General features: G+C 32.6%; 1 protein-coding gene across 1 annotated transcript; it reads right to left on the bottom strand.

The window, feature by feature from the left end:
• Nucleotides 1-242: 242 nt before the first annotated feature.
• Nucleotides 243-23007, bottom strand: LOC128176473 (neuroendocrine convertase 1-like). Its single transcript, XM_052842854.1, is given in 19 exon segments — nucleotides 243-789; nucleotides 1323-1849; nucleotides 2045-2133; nucleotides 2135-2148; nucleotides 3366-3408; nucleotides 5406-5546; nucleotides 5923-6056; nucleotides 6434-6591; nucleotides 6833-7069; nucleotides 7501-7601; nucleotides 8013-8225; nucleotides 8423-8595; nucleotides 8842-8930; nucleotides 10357-10433; nucleotides 10943-10980; nucleotides 11856-11964; nucleotides 12481-12612; nucleotides 16058-16162; nucleotides 22629-23007. Coding segments are annotated over 19 exon segments (2922 nt in total). The 5' UTR covers nucleotides 22791-23007; the 3' UTR covers nucleotides 243-409.
• Between the last annotated feature and the right edge of the window lie 764 nt (nucleotides 23008-23771).

Genomic DNA, 23771 nt, shown 5'->3' with positions numbered 1-23771 from the left:
AGTTAAATGCGGTACGTGGGCGATATTAGTTTGCATTAGATAATCTTCAAATTCTCTATAGACTTATCTTGTAACTAAATAACGGTGAATACTCATGTTGTTGGCATAATCTGGGCTGGCGGAAAAGAAATTGCATTTTAAAGGTAAAAAGAAGACCTATTTAATTCATAAATAGAACTAGATACTACTAATAAAACTTAAAGCCTTTTTCTGTAAGACAACAGAGATATATTTCTATCAGGTTGCTTTCTTAACCATTTTATTTGGTTAGGTAATCTACACAATTAAGGTAGGGCTTTTGTAAATATATATATGTTTATTAAGTTTTAATGCTCTTATTTCATATTTTATAATCCATTTTTTAGTTCCATTTTCTTAGATTTGAGACCCTCCGGCAAAAGCCTATATTTCACAATTTCCATCCAATAAACTCTGATGTAGAGCAATGGAAAGGGCCATCATAGAAATCCTTGGTTTTCACCTGGTCTCCAACATTCAGGACAAGAATCGCTTGACAACTGAAAAGGGCCCCAACGGAATAATTGTCCTTCGTACAGCCACCGACTCTTTTTCCATTGAGCACGAAGGGGGTGGCTACTGTGTTATTGTTGATGCTGAGGTCGGATAGAGAGAACATATAGACCCCCTGCGTGGGGGCTGTGAATATCCCGGTACTTGCGTTGTAAGCCCCTCCGACGTTTGTCGTTACTTTGGGGAAAACTATGCCGCTCAGTTGAAATTGGCTGCCCGATGCCCCCATCACAGAAAATGCAACGTCTTTGGATTGCGCTGAAAATTATGATTCATAAACCTTTAAAACAGTGTTATCGTTATCAAAATCGTTATCTGTTCTCATGATCATCTTGTCAAAAATTTATTTTGCATTTTTTAAAATCCATAATCATTAATAACGTGTATACAGCCATATGTTTAAATACTAATGGCGCTTTTTCTATATTTCTTAAGACTACCAATTGCGTTTAAAACTCCATAAACACAGTTACTCATCATTGTTGAAGCAAAAGAAGTCGAATTTCAAAGACATAAATGATAGAGTAAACAATATTTTCCAGTGATTACTGCGAAATAAAATGAGACTGCTCTGCTGGCTTAATCCATGATGTGAGTTGCTGCCGTAATAACTAAAACAATTTGCAATTTTTAAATTCGTGTTTTTCATTGATCTAGATAATGGTAAACGACAATGAGTTAAAAGATCGAATAAAGGGTCTCTAATTATCTTAAAATGCACACATGAAATTAACTCTCGATTTAAAGAAGAAATTCATTTATCATCCGGCCGTTAGCGTAATTATACTTACCCACAATTTGATCAACTGAAGTACTCGTCATATTCAGCGTTGACTGTAAATTGTTCACTCTGACGACCAAGTCGGACAAAGATTTGTTACTGGCGATTGCGTGCGCAGATGTACAGCATCCGGCGTGAGTATTGGTAGCATTGTTGAAGAGACGTTTCAGATATTCAACCTCCAGCGAAACATTTTTCAAACTTCCTTCAAAGCGTTTTTGAAGAAGTTGTAGCTCAAATTGAATGAACAATACTGATGTGTTTGTCGATTTATCCACCGTTACAATATCTGACTCAAGCCTGCTGATGTTATTCATGAGTTGTTTTTCCAAGTGTTCATTCTTCGTTTTCAAACCAGCAACTGTGGTGTTCAGCAACGCGTTTTGTTGTACCAAACCAGCATTCGTCGTCTTCAGAGTTGCTATATCTAATCCAAGAGTCTTAAGATCCGCTTTTAAAGAGTTCAATTCCGTTCTGTAATTTGTCATTTCATTCAGCAAAAACGTTAGCAGTTGGGTATCCTGAGCCGGAGATCCACTAAATTGGCCAAAGAATAAAACGAGAAACAATGCGAGGAACATTTTGGACTCTGTTCCTCTTCCTTAGACTAACAGACTGCTTTTCAGTGTTCTTTCAGACTTCAACTTTGGAGCACTCGCCAAATGAATTCAAAATAATCAGGTCTTATGCAAGAAACGATACAGACAGTAAACACAACGTCTGTTTACTGACCCAATTTCCAGAACATTAATAATGAAATTTGGTCCCCTTTTAACTTTGGTTATCATCCACCCGAGGTCAACGCTAACCATTCCAAACATTAACTGATACTCTATCTGAACATAAAGTCAAATATCCTTTAGAAATGTAGGACATTCATGATTGAAACAAAGAAGATGGGTGAATAAGGCGTGTAAAATGCCCATATGAGGAATGATTAGATACTGCAAAATTAAAATATAATTAAATCTAATACTTTAAAAAAAATAATTAAAAACAATATCTATTTAACGTAACATCGGTTTGTAACCCTAAAATATTTAAAATATTTGCAATAGGTTGATATAAACTGGCGTATGCGTGTCAAAACTTCCAAAAAGTGTCATTTTCATAACTTCAATGCCTTTTCTTTTATAGAGTGGGTCTGAGCTCCATATTTTTGTCATAGTCTAAATGCGGTTTAATGGAATTTAAACCGATTTTAATAAACAAAAATGTGGAGAGATAACCCACTATACTTTAAAAATGTCATTTTGTAGCCCAACAATTTAACGTTTTAGAAAAAAAATATAAGTCCGTAAAGTCGTGGCCAGCGTCTCATATAGCATTTAAACAACGCCCTTTGTTTTGAATGAACTGGCTCAGTGGTTAGAGCACCAGACATTAGATAAGTTTATGGAACTCGGGTCTTTATGTTGTGGGTTCGATACCACCAAAACTTAAGGATTTATTTTTTTTTATCGTTTTTTGAAATATTTCAAACTGAATATAGTCAGAAATTACCCTATTGTTAACTTGTATTATAACATATCAAATATATTTAGTTGAAAAAATGTTAAATTTGAAAATGTATTTTACGACTAACCCAAATGGGCAGTTGCGCCATCTTATTCCCCCATTTTCTTTTGATGTATTGACCAACAGTCAAGGGATATAGAATTATACTTTTACAAAAAAACGCCAAAACGTTTCTTACTGCGTTTTGTAATGGGATTGATGTGCCATAGAGGAGGTTGCTTCTTTCTTTTCATTGTGATAGCTGTATGAAATGCATTGCATTACTGTATAAATTAAGAATTTTGTTCTCTTCCAAGTTAATTTAGCTTTGATTTAAATACATTGTCAATACCTTAAAGTCAGAAAATCGTAGAATTCGTCTTCGGGCGCAGTTTCCGTTGTTTCTGGGTTTTTTTTATAAAAAATACACGACGTTTTTTCTTTATATATACAAATAATAATATGTGATTTTGTTCAAACAGAAGTCATAAATAACATTTAACCCTTTATTTCTTCAAACATTAACAAATCTTCCAACAGAGCTTTCAAAAGAGACCTTGGATAAATTTTTCCAGGTGTACAGCATTCTTTCGACGTTCCTGAAATAATGAAAAAAAATCAGCCATGATTTTTAAAATAAATCAGTAGTTTGTGTAATGTAATAAAGGGAAATTGTACATACATCTATATAATATTTTTATTCACGTATAAGGATATTTTTATACTTTAATAGTATTTTATCCATTAGAATGATATCATATTTAAAGATGGAAATTTAATATTCAAAAGAAAAAAGGAAAATGCTTGAAAAATTTATATTTCTTATGGATGGAGTGGAAATATTAATAATCCTTTAAGCAAGTTCATAAGGTTTTTCAAACATGAATATGTCAAAATACAAAAGAACAAGATTAACGAAACTTTCAAATTAAAATAAAACCATTCAAAACAGAAATCAAACCATCTTAAAGACAAAACATGTGGCTAATAATGTTAATCAATGTTCTTCATTCTTTTATTGTTGGAAAGAACATTTCTTATAAGTAGAATATTCACTAGCCATTCCTTTAAAAGATTCATCGCTATGAGAAGCCGCAGACTAAATAAAGATCACAACCGTTAATAAATATTACGGCTGAATTATTACTGATCATTAAAAACACATTGAATCTGTAAGTGGCAAACTGAAATGTTCGTCACTACTAGTAATTATTTTGTAAGAATTACAGACAGAAAATCCTTTTTTTAGAATCTGTCTATTAAATTCACACGGAAGAGCGTGACAAAAATTGCCAATTTTATCATACCGGGAATTATCTACCTATCCGGTGGAATGTTCACTAATTTGAGTTTAATGTAACAAACTAACAAACGTGCGATTTTCATGCTATATATCTAATTTTGTATTCTTAATATATATATCAAAATGCTAAATCGTATTTGAAAATTGCACTGTGTATATAAAGTTGATATTATTTGAATTATCATGCACCATACCGGTACTACATGTTGCACTCAACATTTCCTATGATGTAAGTACATGTAAGTATTACACCTTGTACTCCTTATTGAAATCACGAAAGACAGAGACGGGGCATTCCCAATCATATCTATCGCCAGGAATGAAAAAATAAATAATTCAACAAAACATGCTATGTGCGAAAACCAAAACTTTACATGCAATTCTTTTGAATTCACATTCAAAGTGCATTTTTTCTTCAAAATATGTGCATATTATAAAGTGTATAGTGCATATATCGGTATAACAACCGACAATAACATACCGGGTCAATGGTAGCCTTAATAGAAGCGAATAAGTAACATAAAGTGGAAATAATGGAATAGTGCAGTTTACTAGGGTACAATACTGATACAAGGAACACAACAAATGTCACCACAGTGGGGCCCGGAATACCTTACTATGGGATTCCTTATAGGTCATTTTGAAAGTGGGAATATAGCATTTTATTCATAAAATTGACATAAAAATAAAGCATTGTATTGTCTGTTAAAATATTGATTTCTGTCGTGCTAAATATCACAATCTTTATATATATATATATATATATATATATATATATATATATATATATATATATATATATATATATATAACGTTTGAACGTTTTTCGTGTTTTCTTATTTAATTTCTATAGATATATATATATATATATATATATATATATATATATATATATATATAACGTTTGAACGTTTTTCGTGTTTTCTTATTTAATTTCTATAGATATATATATATATATATATAGATATATATATATATATATCGTTTTTTATTTATTTTTAAAAAAGAACCATTTTAACAATAGCTTGGACTCTGAGTAGTTGTGTCGTAGGCATGTCCATTTCATTGCTGTCCACTCAGTCATGGCTTTTTGAAATCAATAAGATTTGTCTGGTTTCAAGCTAAGACTACGCAATATGTGCATACTTCAATCGAAACCAGTGTCAATTTAAACTTGTTGTAATGAAAGAAATATAGATAGTTACGTCCTACCAAAAGTCCAGGTCTTGTTCAAATGATTCGAAATTTGATTTATTTCTGTTGATAATGTTTTAATAATATTCATAATCTTACATCTCTCTCGTCTTTGACCTTATTGTACTCATCGTTGTACACCCTTTGACCTCCGCTTCCAGTCACGTGATGAGGGATCTCCTTTGTTCCATGTATTATCAGTCTAGCAGACTTGATTGTTCCTGTGTTATCCGTTCCTTTCTGAAATCATTCATATTCATAATATAGGACTGACGACAAGTTTCAATCTCTTGGTTTTAACCAAACTTATTAATATAAGGTATTTCGGTTTAAAGTACTGTATTAATTCAAAGCATTATTATTGTGAACTATTAACTTAAGATAAAACCTTGGTGTTATCAAGATAACACACTTATTTAACAAAACCACTCACTGAGTTTATACAGCATATCACACTATAGATTTCAGGAGAAAATTGAAATATTTTAAATACAATACTTGAAAAAAATTCATCAACTGTATAATAAGGAATGCATGTACACTCTACTGGCTAACGATTTCCCGGTATTATAATGTACTCATGACTACCTGATGGTAATTGTAGAATTCCACTCACCATATCTCTGACCTTCACTTTCCAGGTGCCTGCTGGTTTTTCACCCCATGAGTGAACAGACATAAATTTCCATTTATGGAAACCATCCTTTGAGGAGTCCAAGGGTCTTTCTTGTAGAATCATTGTTCGGACACCTAAAAATGTACTTTAAAAAATTGTTCTCCGTAACGAATCTCACGACTTTCAATTTGAAACTTTTGTGAAGAAATTTGCCTTCAGTAGGAAGCTTGACATAATCTTAAAGTTTGTTAAGTATTTCAATTTTGTTTCCAGATCTATATACACGCAATTGTTTTACGTTTTACCTAACATTCAGTTTAATAACTTTCTTAAGACAAGGTTTCAAGGTTTTTAAAAAAAATTATATCATTGCTTTGAAACGTTGCGATTTTGTCGTATCTTCTTGCTGATTCGTTGTAAAAATGTAACGATTGATGTAGTTGACTAGCCTTGTATTAACTTCCTAACGAAAACTTATCAACTGTAAGATGTAAACTCCCGTCCCCCTTACCCATGGCTGATGTAAGGTTGATAGCTAGGTCCCCGCGCTTTGTATATTCCATATCCAGTTCTATCTGGACGTGTTCGATGAAGTTTATCTCATTACTCTGACCTTTACATCCGGTAGTTTGGAGATCGATTTCCAATTCTTGTCCACTCCTTAAGGTTCTGTAAAACAAAAAGATAAACTAATTTCCACGAAAAAAAAACCTGTTAAAGTAGAGCCAATATTGTAAAATCCGTATTATGACGTAGTAAACTTACGTATTGTTGCTGTTATATATAATTGATATTTTGAAAACTAAGTTGTTATCAAATATTATATATCTTCGACAAATTTTTAATGTCTAATAAATTAATTTTTAAACATTGATTAATTAATTATAACTATGCAGTGCTCATTTCTTACTGAGGAAAGTTAATTTGTGTTCCTTCTGTTCCTACGACACAGATGTATTTCTCAGGAACCGTAACCCAGTTCTGGGACACCTCCACCATACTCTTAGCATTCAGAATTCCGTATCCAAACGCATTATTGACCCAGAATCCTGCGCCATTTTTCCTCCAACCCGGATTGTCCTTCAAGGAAGAATATTCTGCTGTCCATGTGATGATATGTTGCATATCACGCCATGTAAGGCTGGGACTGAAACAATTCATTTTATCATTTATACCCTCTCATAGCCAAAAGTATTTTTGATGATATTTTAAAATTTAAATTACATCAACATAAAGGATATATCACTGATTTTAAAAGCATCAGAAATAGTGGTTTACTATACAAACTAACACATTGTAAGTAATCAATTAAAGGAAGTAAAAGAGAAAGGAAAAAGATATTGATGAGCACCAAAAATCAAATTAAAATCAAGTATGTTAAATTACCTAGATACTACAAGAATCTGACTTGCAATTAAATTTTCTCATGAGAATTGAAACAATTCTTAGATATTTTCTGATTAATATTGTTCCAATTTTTAGATTTTCTACATATGCATGCATCAATACAATTTATAATTTCTTTTAGTCGAATTTAACTATTTAAAAATAGTTTAAAGTAGGGGTATAGTTTCTAACTTTGCTTCCAAGACCAAAGCAAAAATTCCGGCAGCCAGTGGAGCTGCAGCGGAAGTTCCGGTGTGTTGGGTGGTGCATCTCCCGTGTAAATCAGCACTGGCCTACAAAAAAAATACATTCGTCTCTTTATCGTACTAAAAGAAATTGGATATAATATGTACTTGTAGTCAGTACTTCTTATTATTTGTATGCATAGGAAGTTCAATCATGTTGATATAAACCAAAACTTATGGTGAGGTACGCCTACTCGACATTAACCTAAGTAAATGTAGTGCAGTGTATTGATTTAATGTACCAGGATGTCCGTATACATGTAAAATTATCATACAGTATTTTGCTAAACGAGTTTAATGTCCTCTTTTAAGTTTTAATATCATGCATTTCATATAACTCGCTGCTTGCTAATTTTTATAAGTGCAGAATCTTTCATCATTTTTTACCTAAAGAACTTGCATGAATTCACTGGTATCCTGAATCAGCCCATTTAGACCTTAAAGTTGTTTTTAACTCACGATTCTCTGGTCATTGTAAGCGCCGCTGGAGTACGCTGAAGCGATGGTTGAGGCACATTTTTCGGCGTACCAAGGAGTATGCTGGTGTTGTGAGGCGCTGTTGATAGAGATTGTGTATATACTTCCGGTGTATCCATCGCAATCACAGTTGTCTCCAAGACGACCGCCATTTCCGGACGCCCATGCGTAGATCACCCCCTTTCCACCACGACCCTGTCACAAATTATTGAATTAATAAAATATCCTATCATACATTTTAACTGCTCAAAATTTAGTTGATAACTAACATTAAATGTTCTTCCTTTATGTTAATATATTCTCCATGCTTTTAACAAGTAATACTTTTTTCCTCGACTATTTCTTACTTTAGAAGTCATGTAATAGCATTGTAAAAAATGATGTATATTTACCTCTGTTATTCCCTTTTCAAAAGCCTTCGTAGCTAGAGGACCGGGACCCTCTACTGTTTTCCCGTCATCGTTTGGTCCCCAGGAGGCGCTGTACACATCCACATAAGTATGGTTGAAAGCAATGGCGGACGCCTCAAGGTGGTCTGTGACTCGACCATCCAACATCCGGACCCCTGATGTTGACATTGAACTCATTAAAGAGATTATTTCACAAGATATGTATCACTCAAGTTTTTGTTCATTTTTTCTCAGGTTTCTTCTTTTTCAGACACATGTATGAGTTGCAATATTTAATGATACACAGCGTAAGCTTGATAGAACCACGGCGATTTGCTTCGTTTACCTTAAGGGCTATAAAAAATTTGCTGAACAAAACGAGTAGAATAACAATTAGATTTTGAGTATATATTAATTTGCACCTCCAATTCTGGAGTTGTAAGCAATTCCCACTCCACATTTGTTGTTATTTGCTACCATGGCAATTTCTCCTGCGCATCGTGTACCATGCCTTTGAAAAATTGCATTAAGAAAATGATTTATTACAATTACCTTTTATAATCCTGGAAAAAAACAACAACAACAAAGGAAACACAATTTACGTATTACGCATTGTAATAAATCTGTCAAAATATTTATTGAACCTTTAAGATTTTTCTCGGGATAGAATTTTTTTTAATTTTTACCCCTCATCATTATAAAATCTCCGGTGAGCAAAAATAACACTGTTTACGCCAATGCATATGAATTGCCACCTGCGATTTATTATCCAACTTATTATTTCATGATTCAGAACATAAAAGTTTCTAATTAGTAATAATTTGATATCAAGACGGAGACATTCGGATTTTTTAATATCTCCTTTTTTTGAAAAGGCAAAATTTCTAGATGCCGTAACATTCCTGAAAACCCCTTAAAGTGTCAGTAATGATGAAATGGGATACTTTTTAGTACCGATATTGTGCACATTTAATTCAAAATCGAGAGTTCGAAGTTCAATCTATAGATTTCATGAGAGACAGGACTATCTTAAACCTTTGGTTCAAAGTGTCAACTCAAAAGTGCTAGTGTCACGGTCAAAGAATCAATCTAAAGTACAAATTACTTTATTATAGTTTTTTTTTAAAAATCGCTTTCAGCGCTCTTTTTTCGTCTAATTGTAGTGAGAATAAAATTCTCCGATATTGAACATTAGATAACAAGAAAATCTTCTTAAGCTTCCTAATACGTAACATAGGACCTGGCTTTGCTTTGAGACAAACAATAATCATAACTTTCATTAATCTGAGGTGTGCCGGATACCAGACAGATTCTATTTGCTGATGCTACAATCAATCATGCAAAAAAAACCGATATTTCGTAAAACAAATTTTGAATCATCTGAATGTTTCCAATGTTATTTTAAATTTAAGTTCCGCTTGTATCTGTCTTTTTTTCTGAATAAAGTTAACATTTATTGACATGTAATATTTTGTGTTATGTATTTACAAGTGTCCATTTAACTTATTTGATAATTGATTATTGGAAAACTGTAAGAAATAATACTTATATTTGTTTTTTTTTTAAAAACGACGATGTGATTACACAAAGGAAAAAAAGCAAATACAGACATAATCCAGTTCTTGAAGATGCTGTATGGAGTTTAATAATTTTAGGTTTGAATCAATTAGAAAATGATTCAATATCAAAAGATCATTAGTGTCGGTTAAAGGCGTATATTTGTAAAAAAAAAAAGTGTTTGGTTAAAAGTATTTATTGCAGTTTTTCAAGTAAGATATCTTCTTTTTTCTCTCCTTTAGCAACGTTTAAAAAGTATTAATACAGACTTACCTAAAACAGAGTATCTAAATTGGTAAATGTGACTTATATGGACTTTCTTGACTTTTGAGTGGAGTAGACTCTCATCCACAATAATTTTTGAATTTTCTGCGACTTACTTGTTTTCGTCGGTCGGGTCATATCGAGGCTGTGGGTCATCATCCTCGTCATTTAAATCATAACTGGCGTAAGGATCCTAAAAAAATTAGTTCTCAAATTTATTACAACATTTTAACTTAATCAAAAAAGAGAAGCACACCAGATGTTCGAGGAGTATCGTTCAATGCCATTTAAAAAACCCATTCATTCCAATTTAATTGATAAACTACTGGTATGCACAATAAACGTTGAAGATTGATAACCATTCAGAGATACTACTGTAGAATCATCATTGTTCGTGGGGGGCCAATGTTCGTGGCTTTTGTGGGTATCCCTTGCACACGAATTAACATCCCCGCGAACGTATATACAAGCATGTGTTTAGTTTTTATTTACTAAATAAAACTTGCTACTGACGAAATTACGTCACCACGAACCTGGGTTTTGGCTACCGTCGAGCATAGACCCCCGCGAATAAAACTGAGTCTACAGTATTTGAAGAGTCGGTGAAACAAGGGTTGATCAGAAGATAGAGATGAAAAGAATGCTTGATATCTTTAACGTGTTTTGAATGTACGACGTAATGCCGTACTACAGACTACTCACGTAGTTTGCTGCAATATCTGTGTGGTTTTTCTCCAGGCCTGGGTAATGAAAAATGTAATGGATATATGTGTTACCGTGTGAATGATTAGAAAAGCATAAAAATAACTCATACAATAGAAAGGTTGAAAGGAAAACGCTGATAATGATAAAAATCCAAAAACTAGTTACATGATATGTATTAAATTTAATCTTGGAGCAAAATATAACACCTACGTACAATATATAATGGATATACAAATTCATGAGCGAATTTCAAAATTAAGAAAGATTCTTTTTTAAACCGAAAGGGTAAAAAGATCTTAAATTGTGATCTGAGATTAAAGTAAATGACTCATCAATGTAGGTTTCAATATGTTTTATCGTTAACTCTTCTAAGTTTATCAATATATTAATAGAAATTAAGAAACTCGGTAAACGTGTATATGTAACTTATCTATAGCAAAGACTTATATGGTTAAACAATAAAATGCTTTCTTTGGGGATTCACGTGACCATGAAGGTAGCGAGCATTGCAGAAAAATACAAAGCCTGCATAAGCGAGCCATGTAAAATAGTTTCTGCAATGATCTCTGCCTTCATTTAAATACATTTAGCAAATTACGGAAATTTTTAACAATTGCAAGATATACGTTAAACTCAAATATGATTGAAATGACTTGTTTCTTGGTTTTTTTTTTTTTAATGAGAATATAGATTGTACAAGGCTATAATATTTTGCGTAGGGACCAAAGTTAAATAAATTTAAACTGTGATCAGAGAGCATAGAGATCGAACGATTTCTCGTCTATTAATGTCACGTTTTTTTCTAAATGAATTTTTAGGGAATGCTATATATTTATGATTATCTGACAAGTTTGTTCTGAATGAAAAAGCGTGTCACGTTCAATGTTCATGTACTGACTAAATTTCCTACCATCATCAAGCACGCAAACGACAATGCCTTTTCCCGTGATCCCTCTCGCCCAAACCGGAAGCACGTGCAAATCGAGTTTCGGAAGACTGGTATCTGTGCGGCTGTCATGCTGGAATGACAATCCCAATTCTAAGCTTCAAATCAATCAAATAATTTACAAAACAAATCAGAAATTATTCGAAAAAGGTGTTCAATAAATACATTGTCCTCCTAAAAAAAATTGGGTGTACAATAAATTGCCCATCAACTCCAAGTCTACCTTTTAAATTTTTTTTCATAGACTAATTTATAAAATAGAAAATCAAAATATTTTAGTATAAAAATTTGAATATTATCCTATATTTCGATACAACGGTCTTCATTTCAAGGGGATCATAAGAATCTGAAAATCGCCATGACCATATACATCCAGTCCTATTAGACCAATTCTTTATACTCCAAAATGGTATCATATCATTTGATATCTAAAAGATGTGATTTTAGTAGTTTTAGTACTCTTTTTATATTAGTACCTTAAGTTTGTATCTTCATACAAGCAAAAAAATTCCGATAAATGAAATGACAAGTATTTTTAAGAAGACATGATTACAGATAAATGACCACGTTCAACTTTAGAACTTCTTACCAAATACCATTCTTTGTTCCATAGCGGGTCATTAAAATGTAAATCGGTGTAAGCCCTTGTCTCAATATCATCTGTAGAAATAATGCCACGTTTTCGTCGGATTTTTTCAACCTGCTGATCTGCCCATCTCACCTTTGAAACAATAAAAATAATGAAAATATAAGACAGTACATGTAACATTTATGCACTTTTTAACAATGCAGAAAAAAAGTATTTTTAAAACAAAGTACAAATGTACTATCCTTTGTCTTTTGCGAGCCACATCAAAGAATCATTGTACGATTTGGAAAAAAAACAGCGTGGGATATGTTTTTAAGACTATCATAAGAATTATTAATTCATACTTTTTTCTTATTTTCTTTTTGATAAAAATATTGATTTCTCAATATTTCGAGAATCTTTGAATTTTACTTGAATAAAAATGTTGCCGAGAATTATCAGAATTTTTAACATTGAAATTTGATATAATTCGTGATTAATATTAAAAAAAAACCGCACGCAGTATTACAAAACATGAGATTCATAACAGATGTTTTCTGTTCGAAATCTATAATTTCATAGATAATCGACCATTACATTATGAGCGGATCTAGAATTGTTTAAGGGGAAAGGGGGATCCATGGGATTATTGTGTTTGCCAGGGGAGAGAGGGAGGGGGTGGGTCTTCAGGGGCCTATTTTTTGTATTTTAGCTATATGAACTTAATTAGCTTGAATTTTCCAGGGGGGTCCCCAGATTCACTCCCTCCCCGTTTCTAGATACGAACATGAACATTACCGTTGTATTTTTCAAATGAAACAATGATTTTTGAAAATATATTATTTCACTAACGGTAAAAATCTAACAAACTATTTAAGAAAACATTCTACGTCTATTCTATGTATTCATTACTTTATAAAATATCAGTATTTATAAAAATACTCCATCTCATGACATATAATGATGATTCTATGACAGTATCTTTCTATTATTAAAAATTAACACATTCTATCTGATGTTGAATGTAAAACCCTACCTATATTTTCGCCTATCACGTCGGATCGTATGATACCATACCAAAATAAAAGTACTCTCTCATGTAAGTACTTGATCAAAGCCATTTAAATTGTTGGTCGTAAATATATAAAAGAAACAGACTTGCTTGTAGCAATAAATTCATACAAAATCAACGGAGCGTGTAATTAAACGATTTTTATTTGTATTCAACATCCGTGTGATTTGTCTCGTGCAACCTTTGTGCAAAACACCTGTATTAAAATCCCCACATCACGACTACACGTCGCAAATAATGCCGCCTTTCCTGTTTCTATCTCATATCGCCCAAAGTCTCTTTGAGTCATTTGATCAGTTGGTTTTGCATTATGATTCGAATGGCAGCGAAAGTCATTCTTTCTATTTGAGACATTTTATGCGAGAAAGGACGAGATTTGTATTCAGGGTTGTTTCGCCTTCTTAAGAGATTAACGCGGCACAATAGCTTCAACATAAAATCCCACGTGTCACGGTTTGATTGGTTGATGTTTTCTGCGGGACAGTTAGAAGTAATGGAATATCCGGTATAACTGTGGACGGAGACATTTAGTGACAGAAATCAATTACAAGTTGTATTTGTATTCAAAAGCAACAAGAAAATATCCGGTGCACCGGGCAAAATCAATTGATTTGAATAATAAGAGATGAGGAATATTAAATCGGCGGACAGTCCATCGGAAAACCATTGATACGAAATGACTCCGCAAAGCGTTGTTGTCATAAGAATTTTCGAGCTTTGTTGATAACCTAGTGGTTAGGGCTTTGTAGACCTTCCAGGAGATAAGAATCTTGCTATAAGTTAATATAAACAAACGCCAAAATATATATAAATTTGATTCATTATGCTCGTGTTCAAAGAAATACAGGTGGAAGTCTTCGTAGGTGTTAAAATTATACCCCTGTTCCATAAGTCTATGACCCTGGATATCATACACCAGAACTATTCGCTCATAAAGCGTAAAAACTTTAGATTGAAAATCAGCACGGTTTAATTCTGGAAAATGGCAATGCGTCTTTTGAACCCTTTTTTGGCGAAGCGAGAATATCTGTCGATATAACAAGTATCGGGATGGATACCCCGCTTCAACATTTGAATTGATTGAATTTTTAAATATTCATTTAACGATTCATTAAGGTAAAGCACATGTATACCGTAATCCATGGTATGTTTCATATAATCAGGGGGCGTTTTTAGTATTTTGAATAATTGTCACCATCTACCTTGAAGGGTGAGAGTGAAACGTACATAAAATATGGTGCGTAGCAAATGCTGAAAGGTGTCCTTAAACATAAAACGGTGATAAGCTATTTTTAATATAGTCGCAAATACACATTTAATGTTGAATCAAATTGTTTTTATAACAATGTGGCAGAAACATGAACATCTAGTTAATGTATGAAATCATTTGGTCACCGTTACATCCAAACTGTGTGTTTATATATAAATTGCTTTCCATGATACATAATAGCCCAAATTTCACAAGCAATAATTCAATTTTCTAGTAATTCAAATAATTCAAAATCAAAAATAAAAATAAAATATAAACAATCACAGTCAGTCTTATTATAAAAATTTAGCTCTTTCATGGCAAATTCTGTTCAGGACTGAATGTAAATTATATCATTTTTTGGATTTTCCCGGCTCGTGGTTTATATGCTTGCGCATAATACTCACAAAACGAATAAGTTAGTACTATTATAAAACATTTTTGTTATAAAATGGTAAAGTTAATTATAATGACAGAACACTAAATATTAACATCTACAATGTGAATAAGCTATGTTAGAATACATGTATAAACACATATTAATGAAAAAATTAAATTGTGAGCAAACGGAAGATCATATGTTGTAATTGATAAGTCAATTTCAATTTAATGTATTGACCCATGAATTAATGTATATTTTGCAACGTTTAATGAAAAAAGACAACCCAGGCGGTATTTCATTAATCTTTGTCAGCCTTAGAAGAAATAAAATGACCAGAAAATTTCATTTACTGATAGATAACTTTAGTTTTGTCCCCGTTTAACTTAAAAACACAGCACTATTTCATTCACCGTTAACACCATTTGACGTTCTTTTTTTTTTACTCCATATTAAGTTAGCTATCCACTTTATAATGAAGTCGTCCATCATTTAGAAAATGTGTTACGGGTCATGACTTTGCAACCCTCACCTATAATAGGCAATGGTTGCCATCTAATAAATTAAACCTGCCAATTCAAATACGAAACACCATTCGGATACAACGGTGACAAACGGTTCTATCAATAAACTTATTATATCATTTGTCTGTCCGTAAAAAACAGAATCAAGGTTACATTTATGTGTATTTGCAATCATTTAAATTAAAATAGCCTCACATCGTTTAATATATATTCAGGCAACTTTTCACGTTAAAACGTTTGTTGTGAACATTTCACCCTAAAACAAAGAATCATATCATTTAACATACTGAAAAAGACCTTTTTTTTTTTTTTTATAAAAAACCCCCCTCATGTTACGGTATGGTACCCTTCTCTAATGTGTTTTTTAAACTTACGCGCCCATCCTTTTCAAGGCGACGTGTATGATGATGCGCTGAACGCTTTGATCTGATTGGTACATCTCGGTGACGCAACAAATAGTGGTTTTCAAATGGTTTTATCTGAAAATAAAGAGAAAATGTGATTTATAAATAAAAAGTGATATGTATTATTTCAATTTAGGGGGAATAATTCAGTCTGAAGTTTGGATTACATAAATGGAAACAAGGTAGAAGTTACTTAACCACATCTCTCTCTCTCTCTCTCTCTCTCTCTCTCTCATATGTATGCTCATGTTAGTGATATAGACAATGTCATAGAACTAAACAGCTTACTAGTGGATGTTCTGATAGATATTGTTCAGTTGAGAGAGAGAGAGAGAGAGAGAGAGAGAGAGAGAGAGAGAGAGAGAGAGAGAGAGAGAGAGAGATTTCATTAATATAAACACGACTCGCCGTTTTTTCGTATTAGGCAAAACAAAACGTACCAATACCATTCTTTTTATCAGAATGAAAAATTATTAAATATATCAATTTGTCTGGTCCTTTCAGAAATCATGATTCACGAAAAAAAGCAAAGCAACACATTGAGTTGTGACATTATATTATGTAACCCATACAATGGAGTGGGCAATAATGAAAGTAAAAAGCAGACGTAAACATTTTACATTGTAGCGAGACAAATTGCTGTTTCAAACGGCAAACAGCAAATAGAACGATGAAAAATGCAGATTTTCTAGTTAAATTTGTCATTCTGAGAGTCTTTCTAAAAGAGATTTGACTCAGTATTTTCCCAAAAACACCACTATTTGGATATTAGAAATGTTGTGGGTTACTGTCCAAATTTGATAGCAGACAATTCATTGTTCAATGATTATTAACAGTTATTGCCTCTACAGTATACAGTCTTATTATCTTACTTAAGAATACATCACATGAAACGTACACAATTTTTTTTAGAGCAATCGTTAATATTCTCGAATTTCCCAAGAAACGGTTTTTTGTAGTTTTTCTTTTACTAATTAGTCTAGATTAGTAACAACAGACTTATCAAATTGCACGGTTCGTTAGAAACTCTGCAACAATCATCATAAAACCTTTAATTTAATTGTATACAAAACCAAAACGCAACGATTTGCTTAACAAGAATCTTCTTACCTTGTACAGTATAGAGTCAGAATCAAGTTACACGTCACCAAAGAGACGTTTCTTGATATATCGACTTACTTTGCTGATTATCAATCCGTGGCCTCTTGTACATCTTTAATATTTGTAAGTTGTGGGTGTAATTGAGTTTTTGGGTTAAATTTTCTATGTTGGCAGTTTTCACAAGCGTAAGAGATAACTACATGTGATACTGTCATAATGTACATTTTGAATTAATATTTGTTAAGTGTAGCAATATGACAACGTTGTCAACTTTACAGCCACTCGGTAAATTCAAAATTTACAATATGAAAATCACTAACAAATAATAATAATAATCCCTGTCACCAATGTGCGTGATTTAGTTTTTGGATTTGTCAAAATTGGCTTTATATAGATCACTAGCTTGTTCTAAATAACTTGTAAAAACTTTCCAATTGGCTTTTTCTTCAGTGTCGACGATTCACATAGTTTTTACTTAATACTGAAAGGGATTTTAATGAATATGTAAATATAAAGTTTTAAAATCTGTTTTCTTTTGTACTGTAGTTCATAAAGGTTGCGATCGTTGCAGAAAGGGTTTATAAAACGTTGACGCGGGTTATCCATTTTTATAGCTGCATGTCTGTAGCTTCCGGGCTGAAAAAAGTCCATTCGATTGTTTTCAGACCGGGAACTACACACCTGCATTTACAATTTTAGTGCATAGCTCAATTCTTTCATTACTGCACTTAAGGAAGCATTTTAAACTGCATATGAAAAATGTACGGTGCATCAAACAAGACAGGTCATCCACTTCTGTATGAATGCAATAAAAAATTTCTGCATAAATTCTATTTAAAAAATATGTTACTACTAGATTTAAGTTTTAACATTTCTATTTTCATCCGTATATTATTTACATGTTATTCTGAATCTCTTATTAACATTTAGAAGAAAAAACCCAAACTTGCATGCAAATAGTATCGTGAAACAGCTGTTGTACACGAATAAACAGCTGAAACTACGTATACAGGTATTTATATGTATACGCTGACTGTATCCTTAAAACAATAAAAACATCGTAAAGGATGACTCTATTGGCGTTATCGTCACGTTAAAATCGCGGTAGGCTAATAAAATATGAGGAAAGTTTGATGTTTAAATCACAGAATCTCTCGGCAGCCCTATATAAATCTAAAGTTACCCTATCCCATACGTCAGGGAACTCGGTGAAGTGAGAGTCAGTGAAAGACAATGCAATATTATTACGTCGATGTTTTATTTTAATATTCAGCTGCATGATTGTATATTTCTTATGCTAGTTTACACGAAAGTGTTGGTATACATTTAATTAATACAAGATGATGAAGGAAAGTTAAGGTTTATTTCCCTAATAAAATGCAAATTTACGAAGGCATTGAAATTCATACCGAAGCGATAACAGGAAAGACGTTAAGTTTTAACAGTTTGCAAATTATATATATTTTTCTATGTTATTATCTTTTTTCTTTCATCATTCAAACTTTACACAACCGAATAAGTTTTCTGATTAAAATATCTATATTTTGGATTCAATCTTTTTAATGTTGATGTCTTCTGCTAATGCTGATTAGACTGTTTGATACACCCCGAGCAAAAATTCACGAGACTTCCGAAATTTATCACCGATAGACAATGCGGTTAAACAAAGGTTTCACTAATGTAACAGACAATTCTAAGACAACAATTCAAAGTATCTTTAAAGGACACGACGTGGTCTGATGACAAATGTCTGATTAATATTTTATTTGATGTCGTGTTGATTTGGTGAACAAATGCAGGCGACCATGGCTTTTAGATGTTACGAAACTTAAGCATGCAGATGCTGTGCTACCAATGCTTTCGCTTCTCATATGTGTCATGGAAACTAATTTTGGGGTTGACACTCGCTGCTCTAGATCTGCGGTTGTGAATGAATATGAGTGTATCTTTTTCTTCGAAAATTACTCAAATGCGGAGAAAAAAAAAGCTATCGAAGAATTTATCATCGCCCTACACCCATGTCGTGCATCAATGGCTTGATCGCCCACACTAAGCATCATCGTCACAAATCAGTTTTTTGATATCTAAATTAACGTACGCCATCGGGAAACTGTACACGCGTTTATAAAACATGTAAATGTTGTCTCACAGACTTGGATCAAAAATCCCAACAACGACTTCAAAGAGGCTAACGGACCAAATTCACATCTTGAAAGAATCCCTGTTGAGTAGATCTCTATATATAATGGTTCATTTAGTTTAGAAAATTAAAAGTTGCCGTCTTATTTCCCTTGTGACAAGAAAAAGACATTAAACCACTGCTCTCTTTGTTTTATAAAAAAAATATGTTCTTTACGTTTGGACGATCATACCCGGATATTCATTGAAAGTCTTTTGTAGCTAATTAGTAAGATGTTGCTCAAAGACCAAATAATCAATCAGTATGTCATTAGGATTAACACAGTTCGGATATTCTCTGGTTGTTGTTCTGATTAGCTTTCACTTCACCTAATACTGATAGAAAAGTTGGTCAATGTTTAGTTAAGATGACTACTGAAGTTTCAATTTCACAATAAACCCTAAAGAATAGGTGCTAATGCCATGGCTTAAGACTGAAAAATCTCAAGCTTGAAATCTACTAATAGGTTATGGAACAGATACACAACACAGTAGCCTTTTGTCTAAATCCTGCGATCGGACGATAAGGACAAATTCTATAGACAAGGATTGTCTTATCAACGAACTGTATGTAGTGTGGGCAGATTTAAAACATACCTTATGCCCAATTATGCCGGTAAACATTGCTTATGATTTTAAGGCAATATCTTCTTCTTTAACACTTGATATTATTTATGGAAAATTTAACTGTTTTCTTTGTTGTTTCATGCGATATATACATGTATAATGGTCCCTGGTTGTTGCAAAAATTACAAACACTGCATTAGTGAATTACTTATATTTTAATTATTCATATAAAAGTGCGTTTAACTAAGTGAAACACAGTCTTATTGGAATGATACATAGATACGAAGCCAGTACACCTTAAACATTTGACAAGATTCTATGCAGTAATTAAGACGGACTAGTGAAGTTTATGTATAAACAAATTAAACTGAATTTGAATTTATTTCAGAAATATAACATTTTATATCAATATATAAAATATAATATGATTGTCTTCAGTGCTAACTATTTACGTATTTTTAACTGTATCTTTAGAATTTCATTCAGCTTTCTTCTTTTTCAAAATGTTGAAAGTGAAATGTAGTTACTGTATCGATTTTCAATGAACATTTGACGAAAAATATTTAATATCACCATTATTTTCCCTCATTTCTCACGTATGTCAATAGTTTTTTTTCAAAAATAATTTAACTGATAATTTAATAGTACATACTTATGGAGGGTGAAGTATGTTTTTAATGGTCTGTATTCTGTTCGCTTGTGTTCAAATCAGATAAGAAAAATCAATAGTTCTTAGATGGAAAGCATTGATATTGAATACTTATTACATTTTTCTACTTGCGTAAAATGTGGCTGGAATAAAAAAGCGTTAAATTCACACGTCAGTGTATTGAAGTTTCAAAACTTGAGCTCATTCTTATTTAACATTAAGTATACCTACTACAATTTCCGGAGAAACAAAGCCTTCGATATTTGAATACTGTAACAGGAAGTGTCATAGGTGGGCACAAATTATATATTAGATACCAATGATATAAAAAATATGATATATATAAATATAAATTTGATTCTTCTTGTAGTTCCGAAGAAAAATCGAGTTCAATCCGTTGATATTTTTTTTTAAACAAAGCGGAAAATTTTAGAAGTTCTGAAGTCAGATGCAGATTGTGACGTTGATGAGCTTTGCATGACAAATGGCACTAACATCTAAAAATGTTCTGTAGTCCCTTCGGATATATCTCAGTGTAGTTTTTCTACAATTAATTAGCAATCCTCATATTTGACTTAATTAGCGGGGCTAAACATGTAAAAGCTTTAAGCTTCGATCATCAACAATGCATTCTGAAAAATGGCGGATAAATACAGACCTAACAGGGCATTTATCAATAATGAGGACGACGATTTACTAAATTGCCGTCATCGCAGACTCTGTTTAGTTTTCACTGAAAGATGTCATTATCTCAGAGGGCTAACACGTCCCACATTAAATAAAATTAATATTGCTCAAATCCTGGCTCTATTTAATAAAACTTTTTCTTTGTTTTTGTTTAATAATAAAGTGTATTTACATCTACAATATAAACATATGACTATTACGACCAGGTGGCCATCTATGAAAAGTTTTTATTGTGCAGTTTTGAGAGACCTGCTAAAAAATGTCGATCTAAAAGAGGACTCCCTATGCATATATACATATAGTAATCAGTTTTTTTTTCGAAAGGGGGGGGGGGGGGGCTTTTGAGAAACATACACGTGTATATTTATACATTCTGAAATTGGCGTATCCATCTCCAACATACAGAACGTGCAAAATTCGTTAAAAAGACGAAGTTCCGATGATCAAGATCAAAAAGTGGGAAAAATACAGAAGACAAACGCAATAAAAGATTTTACCGGATTGATCTCGGTCTCACATAATGTTAACGACGCTTAATATGAAAATATAATACATTATCATATTAAAAAATAATTGCCAAAACTACCCGATGGTACTCTGAAATTAGTGTGCCGTGCAGAGGGGCTCTTACCCATTCACTTAATTTTTTATAAATTCTCACAATTAATACGCAACAAAATGATTGCGAGATTCAGGATTAAAACAGCTGAATAAATTGCAAACATTTTTTAATGTATCTGATTAAAAAAATCTAGGTGTTTTCCTCCAAATAACGCTGGCTTTTTCAATGGTTCAAATTCCCGTGTACTCAGCTGTTTCATACAGTAAATATCAGTCCAGCTGGAGCTCACTTCTGCACATTTAATTGTAGCTACTTGCAACAGTGAAAATTTATTTGAAATTGCTGAGTTCATATCATACATATTGTAACGTACCGATAATATTACATGTAGGTGAAAGAGTTACGGGGAAACTATTAGAACTGATAACCCTCTAATCACGCTTTCAGACAGAAGGAATGAAATGATAATCAACGTCACCTATCATTTTCGAACAACACTAATCTTGAACATAATATTCGTACAAAATCTTATCATGTTTAAGGGGAACATCGTCATATTACAAGCGTAGATAATAATTTTTACTTATTCGTAAAGTAAATTAGATACAGCCAAATTAAGAAAAAAAATTAATTCTTAATATTGAAAGCACAAGGCTGGTAAATTAAAAGTTTAGATTGGTGTCGATTAAATGGATTTGTATATAATGAAGTTTATGACCACTCCCCCCCCCACCCCAACGTTTTTTAAAATAAAAAAATAGCGATTAATAAATAATCCGGCTGGACAATTTACTTACTTCCTTTATGATTTCATATCCATGAGATCTGGCGACGTCTCGAGCTTGACGAAATCCGCCAGGGATTTCAACAGCCCATTCGTTAACAAAGTGATCCCCTCGTATAGAAACTACATGGCAGACAAGCAATGTGTATAAAGTACTTAAAATCCAAAGGTTCATAATATTCGGACGTTTACAATATTGTTTGAAAAAAGTTTGAAGAACACGACGTCCAGCGTGTTTAGTTCCTTTCTGATAAAGCCCGAAAAGGTCGAAACCACTCCAACACAAGGCATTAGAATATTTTCAGCATTTCGTACAAGTCATGACGAAATTGAAAGATAAAAACTGTTCCGTCTCGTTGAGAATAGATATTCAGAGTACCAGCTGGCGTATACTGTACCTATTAGTTGACAGTGACTACACTTGTTGCAGTTATCATTGATAATATCAAAATACACTTGTATCCTATTAAAACTCCTGTTGCTTTATCGACAAAATATAAAATATAAAAAAACCCCTCGCAAATCGAATTCGCAAAACCACGACCACTCGCTTTTATGTGTATTATATGATGTTAATAATATGAAAATTACAGATAAATGTAATATTATTGGTTTATTAGCCTAATGTATTGGGCCACTTGTATCACAATGGGGTAAAAACGAGGGTGGGGAAATCGGATGACCTCTGAAGTTCATTGGGTTTTTTGATTGACAGACCAATAAGCATACTTGACATCGAGGCCGGATTGACCATCTGCATGTTTGGGATTTATCTAGAACCGATTATGAACAACATGAGACAAAACGGGGAAATTTCATACTTGTCTGTCAGAGGGTAAGAGGGGAAGATTTCCGCATGGCTGAATTAATCAATAATTTTCTAGATGAAAGAAATGATATGAATTGTTGTCGATTTAAGTTTTGATAGGTACTTTTGTACCTGGTGAGTGAAAAAATCCGTTAAGATTGAATTTTATACCGTAAATAATAAATGTTTCAGAAGATATAATGCGTACATGTTATTCTGTACAATGTACGACTTAACTAGGCCACATATAGGACCATTTGTTTCGTTGGGTTTTTTTTTTGGGGGGGGGGGGGGGGGGGGGTAGAATACAATGTACCAATAGCATAATGGTTTCTACTGTAAAAAATT

Source organism: Crassostrea angulata, chromosome 3 (assembly GCF_025612915.1).
Source record: "Crassostrea angulata isolate pt1a10 chromosome 3, ASM2561291v2, whole genome shotgun sequence".
Lineage (NCBI taxonomy): Eukaryota > Metazoa > Mollusca > Bivalvia > Ostreida > Ostreidae > Magallana > Magallana angulata.
This window is presented reverse-complemented; position numbering and strand designations above follow the sequence as displayed.